Source organism: Manacus vitellinus, unplaced genomic scaffold (genome assembly GCF_001715985.3).
Source record: "Manacus vitellinus isolate BGI_N305 unplaced genomic scaffold, ASM171598v3 scaffold_5_pilon, whole genome shotgun sequence".
Classification (NCBI taxonomy): Eukaryota; Metazoa; Chordata; class Aves; order Passeriformes; family Pipridae; genus Manacus; species Manacus vitellinus.
Genome location: NW_021940682.1, coordinates 17,849,244 through 17,858,307, shown reverse-complemented (window position 1 = coordinate 17,858,307; position 9,064 = coordinate 17,849,244). Strand labels below are relative to the sequence as shown.

At 58.0% G+C, this 9,064-nt stretch overlaps 1 protein-coding gene across 1 annotated transcript; it reads left to right on the top strand.

Annotated features, from left to right (window-relative positions):
- Window positions 1–7: 7 nt before the first annotated feature.
- On the top strand, window positions 8–8,865 carry SHISA8 (shisa family member 8; the record flags this gene model as incomplete). Its single annotated transcript, XM_029963592.1, has 4 exons — window positions 8–351; window positions 7,603–7,727; window positions 7,832–7,972; window positions 8,453–8,865. Coding segments are annotated over 4 exons (927 nt in total), but the record flags the coding sequence as incomplete, so codon positions are not given.
- Between the last annotated feature and the right edge of the window lie 199 nt (window positions 8,866–9,064).

Here is a 9,064-nt window from a genome sequence, read left to right as displayed (position 1 = left end):
CCGCTGCCGTGGGTACTACGACGTGATGGGGCAGTGGGACCCGCCGTTCAACTGCAACGCCGGCATCTACCAGTACTGCTGCGGGACCTGCGGGTACCGCTTCTGCTGTCAGTTCAAGCCCAGGCGGCTGGACCAGAGTGGCTGCTCCAACTACGACACCCCCAACTGGGTCAACACGGGCCAGCCACCTGCCCGGGTGGACGAGACCCCCGAGGACCCCACTCGTGACAAGACCAACATGATCGTCTACATCATCTGTGGCGTGGTGGCCATCATGGTGCTGGTGGGCATCTTCACCAAGCTGGGCCTGGAGAAGGCACAGGGTCCCCAGACAGAGATGACCGTCTCCAGGTAAAGGGGTCCGATACCCCCACCTGCCCCACTCGGTTTCCCCATGAGTGCCAGCTCATGTTCCCAGCCCGCTGCGTAGGATGAGCCCTGGCTTCACCTTAGGACTGCCAAGACAGTGAGGTGATCCCCAAACCCCCTGTCCTGGCATGCTGAGACACCAGGGGGTGGGTTGACTGCAGCTCCCCAACCTGTCCTGGCAGGGGGGGCTGCTAGCCAGGACAGCCTCCACAAGTAGGGGTGGTCGTACACCCATCCCCTCCCAAAATGATCTGCTCCATCTCTTGTGGAGGCATGTCCCTGACTCAGGAGTGCCAACCCACCAGCCAGTGGGGTGGGTGACATGAGAACTACAGGATGCGGCTTTCCCCCCCAAAGCAAATCTGTGGTTTCCAATGTCCATGGAAGGTGAGACTGTGGTCTGACTATGTTTGGGATGACTCTGGACTGCAGTCCCCTTGGTCTCAGCCTCGCTGGCAGTGCAGGGGGAGAGGAGGTGGCAAAGATAGCTCCTCTGTGGCTGCTGCACCAGCTGGTGTGTGTATGCATGGGTGTGCCCTGCTGTCTGCTTCTGTGCACCAGAGTGGGACATCACCCTTGTGGGGGGGAGTCCACACTCCTTGGAGCTCACTCTCCAGCAGAAAGTTGGGCAGTCTCTTCCTGGACCCCATATCCTGTGGCTCCAGCCCCTGGTTTTTCAGCCCACTCCTGGGGCTGAGCACAGGACTGGCAGGGGGAAGGTCAAGGTGTCAGGCACATTTTGGCATTGGGGACCCCCTGTGTCTCTCCCAACTCCTGTCCTGCTGCTGTGGCTGTCGGTACATCTTCCTCTCTTCCTACTTGATACACGCTTCTCTCCCCGTTTTGGGGCTATACTTTGCACCTTCCCAGTGAGGACATAGAGTCTGGAGAGAAACCCCTTTTCATGCCATTTTGTTTAGGGATTTTAGCTTTTAAAAAAAGAAAAAACAGGGCTGGAGGAAATGATGATCACTGGGATCATTAGGGAGCCGCCCTGATCGCAACCCCCAGCATGGACACTCTCTCTCCTTCCCCTGGAGCACCCTTTTTTCCCTGCCTGTTTAGGACTTGGGCAGCCACTGGGTGCTGCGCCCCACATCCGAACCCACTGCACTCTATCCCCAGATCCACCCTAATTCTTCCGCCCACCCAGGGGAGCAGAGGCTGGCCACCCTTGCTTGGAGGAGGGTCACAGGACCCTCCTGAGACATGCGAGGCAGTTTTGGGGGGATCCGTGCTGTGCCCCCTCCTTGGCAGGGAGCCTGGCTGTGTGCTGCTGCGTGCCCGCACCTCCCCCCGCGTTGCCTGAGGAAGCGCTGGCACCTTGACAGGATCAATACGGCCTCCGCCAGCCTCCTGACTCCCCTTCCACTCGCCTGCCTCCGCGTCTTTTTTTGGTCGTTCCCCCCCCACCTCCCGGGAATGAGATACTGTGCTTAGGGAGGGGTCAGACCCTGGGACACCCAGACCTGGGTCCTCATGCCCTGCCATGGGGTCTTGCCTTCTCCCATCACCAGACACACTGGTGCAACTGCTGCCACTCACTGTGGGCTGTTTTTCTGTGTGTAGCCTCAATTCTGTGCTGTCAGAGCACAGAATCTCCTTCTTGCTCATACAAGCCTGAATTTTCCCGATAGGTGCCTGTTTTCCCTGAAGCTGCAGATCTTTTGGGCACTAGCATATAGATTGGGAGAAGGCGAGTTTTCCTCACGCACCTTTGTGGGACAAAATCAGAAGGGCACATTCATCACCAGAGTCAGGAGAGGTCTTGCCATCTTCCATGAAGGCGAGTTTTTCTCGTGCACCTTTGTGGGACAAAATCAGAAGGGCACCTTCATCACCGGAGTCAGGAGAGGTCTTGCCATCTTCCATGACCTGTGTCCTTCTGTGTAAGCCATAAGCGCCTTCGGTTCCACAGGGTTGGTGACTGGCAAGCCCTGGCAGGGCAGGAGTGGTGCATCAGGTGCAGAGCCCCAGGAACCAGGCAAGGCACCAGGCTGACATGACCTCCCTGGTGCTGGGCTGATGGAGACAGTGCCAGAGGCTGGGTACATGGCATAGGCATCCAAAAAAGGGGACACTGTCACCTCCATTCCATTGTGAGCCTGGGGATCTGGCACAATACATTTTGTCTTGGTGTCTCTGAGAGAGCAGGGCTATTTCTACCTGCCTTGTCCCTGTACCCACGCATGGCCCAAGGGGTGGGCAGTACCACCACGCCTCTCTCCCGGCGCCTCAGGTAGGAGCTTCTCATTTGCTCCTTGGGCACCGCATCATGGCCTTGGGCCAGCTCCCTGTTGCACGGTCGTCTTGGTTTCCATTCCTATCCCTCCCTCCCTCCCACCAGGGTTTTTTCCGTTCCTGGGGAGCACTGTGTGCTGCCCTGGGTGGCTCCCACCGCTGCTGGCTCCCACCCCAAGGTTTCTCTCTTGGGGGGAAAGGTCAACTACTTCTGCACCTCCAGATGTTGTTTGTCATGGTTCTGGTCCTGGTCCAAATCCAGGAAGAGTGACCAGGTGCAGGAAGTCCACTAGCTCCTCCCTCATGGAGACACCTGAGTCTGTATCCAGCTTGTCCTGAGACCCTCACGCCTTGGCCACCTCCAACATCTCCTCACAGATTTGGGTACTGGTCTACCCAGGGAAGTGGGTGCTCTAGTGACTGCAGCTACCTGATTTGTCCTCCCCTCCTCATCCGCCTTCCTCCTGCAGGGCCTTATGGCAGCTCCTGCACTCCCCTCTCCTTCCTGCTCAGCTCACGTTTGGCATCCATCCCCAGCACTCGCTTAGCCTGGCCAAACCCTGTGTTGAGTCAAGAACACCTGCCTCTGTTTTTCTTCAGTCCCCGGATCTCCGGGGACGTTGGGTCCTTGGGGGCTACAAGGATTTGTTTGTGCCCATTGCACGAGAGCAGGCACGTGCCCCAGACCTCTCCCAAAAACCTCCTGGGAGGGGATTGCAAGATTATAGCTGGGGCGGACATCCCTACGGCAAGAGTTGGGCAAAGAGTAGGCCCCTGGGGAGTAGTGAGGATTCTGGAGAGGGGCAAAACAGCCATCAGGAGCAGGTGCCCTGACAGCTGCAGTAGGTGAGTGTGCAGTGCTGGCTTTTCACTCTTTAGGTCTCCCCATGCTATTTGGGGTTCCCCAAACTTGGCCCCAGTGTACATCCAACTGCACTGGGTATTTCTCTGACAATGCTTAAGTCCATGGCCATGCCTGCAGTCAATCAGTCAATGCCAATGGTAGCATGTGGTGGCGAAGACCTACAAAAAGTGTTTGCAGGCGGCATGGTGTGCTGCCCTGGCTCTTTGGGGGATGAGAGGGGATCCAGCTCAGCAGGGAGGGAGACCTGGAGCCCTGTTCCTAGACTGAACTCTAGGGAGGCTCACTTCCACCACTCAATTCTTTGCCCAAGCTCCATTACTCCACGCTGCAACTCCAGTTTTGCAAAGACACCTTGCTACACCCTACGCCTTCCTGAGCATCCCTAAGAGTCCCAGCCCCACTGCGCAGGTGTCCCACGGTGTCCATTCTGCTCAGTTGCATAGATGGGCACCTCTTGCCCTGAGCAGACACACCATAAGCCGTGGGAAATGTCCCCACCTCAGGAGGTGAGGATTACTCTCTCACTGGGCATGGAGGTGGGGTGGCCGGCTGGGATGCCAGCCCGCCTGCAGCTGTGATGTGCTGTGTGTCTCCTGCAATGCTGCACCTCTGCTCCAAACCTCATCACCCTGCTCGTCCAGTGGCTGCCACCTTCTGCGTCCCTTCCAGGGGTTCACTCCAGCTCAGGGCAACATCACTTCATCCATCACTCCATCATCTGTCCTCTCTTCTGCAGGCTGCGCTCGTCTCCTCACTTCGCTCCCTGTCCCCTTGCAGGGACTTGCAGCGTCTCTCCTGTTGGGCTTGCCAGGTGTGGGGCTTGGGCCTCCCAAAAGTGGGTCAGCCCCTGGACTGGGGTGTTCTGCCAGATCCTGGGTCCTGCTCCCACACGGGAACCTCCCCTGGGGATGGCTCAGGAGCACTGAGTGCTGCATGCATGGCTCCTGCCATGGAGCTCTCTTGGCCTCTGTCTTCACTGCTCCTGGCTCTGCCTCTGTGCTTGGTCTCAGGGCTCGCAACAAGATGGTTTGGGGCATCTTTGTTGTACCCATTGGCAGAACTAGGCTTGCCATGGAGGTGGCTGCATGCCCACCAAGTTGACGCTGTGCTCAGGCAAGCTGGGTGGCCGGCGACCCTCACACATGGCCTCACGTACTCCACATCTGTGGCTATGGTGGTGGATGGAGGCCTCAGTGGTGCTGTTCGTTTGTGCTTTTTGCAGACAAGCAGTGTAGTTCTAAAGCCACATCTGCTCTCCGCTCCCTTCCTCCACCTGCACCCCAGAGCCATTTTGGTGCCACAGACCACCAGGTGACCTAGGGAGATGTGGCCTGAGCTTCCCCAAGCTCTCCAGCCACAGGACCAGACTGAGGCTCATAAAACCCCCAAAACCCTGTTGGGTGAGACAGCAGCTCCTCAGGATGGTGTCACCCTCTGTGTCCACCTCCCCTGCACTGCACCACCTGGGGATGAGCCAGGGAGGGCGTGCAGCCCCAGAGAGACCTGCTGGCACCCATAGCCTATGGCACCACTTCTGGTGCAAGGGCAGGGTGAATCTGGGTGTTGCTGGTGCTGAGGGCTCATGAACGTTTGTCACCATGGCAGAGTAGCTCATTAAGAGCTGCTCGTGCTGTTGTTAATTGTTATTATCTGCATGCCCTGGGTGGTCAGCACAGAGGGCAGGTTTATGAGAAAGAGCATTGACGGATTTATCTGGAGAGGAAGTCAGAGATAAAGGATTGCTCAAGCTTCATAAATAGACCCGAGGAAAAGAAAAAATAATTTAAAAAATAGGTCAAATCGCATTGAACTTCCCATTGAAACAATCCTGTTTGAGCGCTGGCCCTGGGGACAGGCAAGAGCAGGCAGCATCCAGTGGGGAGGGGGCCAGCGTGCAGTGCACCCCGGGGAAGGTGGGAGCTGACAGGGCAGCAGCTCCCTGTGTTGACAGCCTACACCCATGGCCTTGGGGGACCTGCCTCCCCCCTGCCCTGCCTGGGCATAGCCCACTGCCCACCCATGCATGTGCCCAGAGTTTCTTTGGGCCTGGCCTGGACCCTAGTTGAGTCAGTCCACTGCAGGAGGGGACCTGGGGAGGTGCAGGATTTGAATAGCTGCAGGATGGAGGTGGCACAGCCTCCTCAGGCAGCCTGGTCAAGTGCTTAACTACTCTTGCAGGAAAAAAGGTTGTTTCCTCTGTTTAAACAGCATTTCCTGTGTTTCTTTTGCCCCTGTCATCTCTTGTCAGCCTGGCACTGTCCTTGTTGCACCCTCCCTTCAGATACTCACCTACATTGATAAGATCCCCCAGAGCCTTCTCTTCTCTGGGTTGAACAGTCCCAGCTCTCTCATCCTCTCCTCATATAAAAGATGCTCCAATCCCATGGCCCTTCCCTGGACTCTCTCCCTTATGTCCATGTCTAGCTTGTACTTAGGAGCCCAGAGCTGGAGCCAGTACTTCAGGTGTGGCCTCACCAGTGCCGGGTAGAGGGGAAGGATCACCCTCCTCAGACCTACTGGCAACACTTTGCCTAATGCAGCCCAGGACACCATGAAGCGCCTTTGTCCCAAGGGCACGCTGCTGGCTCATAGTCAACTTGGTGTCCACCAGGATCCCCTAATCCTTTTCCACCAAGCTGCCTTCCAGCTGTCAGCTGCCAGGGTTTGTTCCTCCCTCATTTCAATTTGTTCTGCTCCATGACTGTCCTCTTGGCCCATTTGGAGATGAAGTGATCCCAGAGGGGTTGCTACCCCAAGCTTCCCAAGAATGATGTGAAATTAACCCAAAGGGCAAGTGACCTTCCCTTGTAGCTTTGCTCTTGCCATCGCCCTGTGATACTGACTGGAGCCAAACTGGGAGGGAAAATGAGGGGCCCCACAAGCATACACACCCCTGGGCACAACACGTTGATTTCCCCCTTGTTCTCACTGCCTTTCCTGGAAATTCCCTGTACCACATTCTCTAGGTTTTTGAGCACTCTGGTGCCATGAGCTGACACATCTACCAAGTCAGGATTATTCCCCGCTTCCTCTCCCATTTGCATTTATGCACGTTGAGTTTAATCTGCTGTTTTATCATCCAACCACTTGCTAACCGTCAGCTCCTGCCACAGCTCCCAGTGTGCGTCTATGAGCCAGCCAGAGCCTTCGAGGCGCGAGGCACACTGACAGTGAGCTGGGGATTAGGGAGCCAAAAAAAGCCCCAAGTGGACACCCCTGCACTCTTGCAGTCACCCAGGGATGGTCAAGGCAGGGGCAATGACACGTCTTCTCATTACAAAGTCCCACACCAGCAGGAGCATCCCAACCTGTCCTGGGACTTGCTGCCAAAGGCTGCAGTGGCAGGTGGGTATGCCCTGCTCTGGCACTGCTGCTGTGCTCCCTCTATCACTGCTGGTGTATTTTTCTCTGGCATCACTGGTGTGCCCCACTCTGGCACCACTGCTGTACCCCACTCTGGCATGGCCAGCATGCCTCGCTCTCACATTGCCAGCACACTGTGGTGGGACTGCAGCATCTCCGTCCATGAATGTTAAACGAAATAGGGCTCTATCTTATGTAATGGTGTTTAATGTTTAATGCTGTTACTTACAAGGAGGGTGTTATGCACAGACAGTGCCCGCACCAGAGGCTGCCGCTAGTTCATCCCCTTCCCCGAAGGGGTGCAAGTGGCCTCTCTAATCCCTTCCTCAGGGTCTTCTATGTTTCAAAGGGACTTGAGTGGAGGTGTTGCTTCCTCTCCCCATGTATACCAGGCTCTCACTCCAGAGGAGCATCCCCAAAGTGTTGCTCCAGCTGCCATCAGATCAGGTTCCTCTGTCTCAGTGCATCAGACCCTTGAACCCCACTCCAAGCCGTGCATCTCCCTCACCACCCTCACCCACTGACAACCCTGGCTCTGGGAGGGCTCAGCCCCAGTCTGATCCCAATTAACTGTTCAGGTGGGGCTCACTAGCCCACCTGAAAAAGCTGGGTTAGGACCCTGGGTGCATCCTGGCTCCCGGCAGCCATTTCCTAGCCCCAGGCTGCCCGGCTCTGCCTCCAAAGAGCACGATTCAGGGCCGGGATGCATTAGGGGACCCAGGGAACAGCGTATTGCTCTAACAGCCCTTTCATCCCTTTCCCAGGACACTGACAGATCTGCTGAAGCAGCCAGGCCAGAGCCCCTCTGAGAACATGGACAGCCTCGTGGGGGGTGTGCAGGTCCCACTGGGCGAGGGGCTGGCCCGGGGGCCCCCCAGAAACAGCACAGGTAAGGTGCTAGTGTGGTGGGGAAAAATAAGTTCCCTTGGGTGGATAAAGGCAGCAGGAGGGTACAGCCTGTGGCTGAGCCCCCACCTGCCTCTGCCCCTCCAGACAAGCCACCCTTGAACAATGCGGTGGCCATTGCTCCCTCACTGGGGCGGCCCCACAGCCACGGCAAGCGTCTGCCGCTGGCCAGCAGCCTGGCCCTGTCAGCCTCAGACTACACTTCCTACACCACCCTCAAGGTTGGAGGTGAGTGCTGCTGCCGTGTGGGGTGGGATGGTGGCAGGGGGACCCAGCAAGACGAGTGGGGAGGGGCATGGGGCTCACAGGGGAGCATGGACAGGACAAGCCTCCCAGTTTCCCAGGGCTCCTGGGGTGGCTGCTCATAGCAGAAACTCTGTGGCTCCTCCACTGTTCCACCAGCCTGCTGTGCTGCCCAGTCAGTCAGTGTCTAGGGTCTCCCATGGATCCAGTGCACTTCCCAGCCAGTCACCCAGGATCCCACATAGACCTGAAGCACTGCCCACCCCATCAGACCTCAGGATCCACACGGACACACCGCACTCCCCAGCAAGTTCATTGCTGAGATCCCCCCCCAGTCCCCAGCCAATCAGTACCCAGGATATAGCCCCATCCCAGCCTTCCCAACCAGTGCACCCTCCCTGGTCCCCCCAAACCAGCAGAAGTGGGTGTCCCTGCAGGGGTGACACCCCACCCCTGTCCCCACAGAGAGCGCCTCCGAGGACTTCTACAGGCGATTCGGGGGGCTGGAGACACCCCCTGCCAGCACACTGCCCTTCCCACCCACCGAGACACCAGTGCTGCCCAAGGGCTGCCCCCTGCCCAAGGCCAAGGGCCCCAAGCTGCCAGGGAGCCTGGTCTTCCCAGGGGGCTGGGAGGGGGCCCCCCATCGCGGCCCCCACCGGCCGGGCCTGGCCACCCTGCGCCCCGAGGGGCCACCTGAGGCCTTCGGCTCCTCCACCCCACTGTACAGCCAGCACCCCCGGCACCTCGCCACCAACAGCAAGACTGAGGTCACCGTCTGACGACCAGCACTGCCAGGGGCTGGGGCTGCCCCCTCACCTGGGTGTTGCTGCCCCCGAGGGCAGCCCACTAGAGCAAAGCATCGTAGGACCTACGTAAACTGCATAAACTGCGACGCTGGCCAGAGGGGGAGATGCGCCGTCCTTCCTCCCCTCCAGGGATGGCGACTGCTGGCTGCACTTCACCATCGAGGAGGCATTGGGGTCTCATCCAGGCAACGAGTTTCAGCCATTCTCAGCCAGCCCCATGAAGAGGCTGAGCTGGGAGCACACTGACAGAGCAGTACCCTGCTCAAGG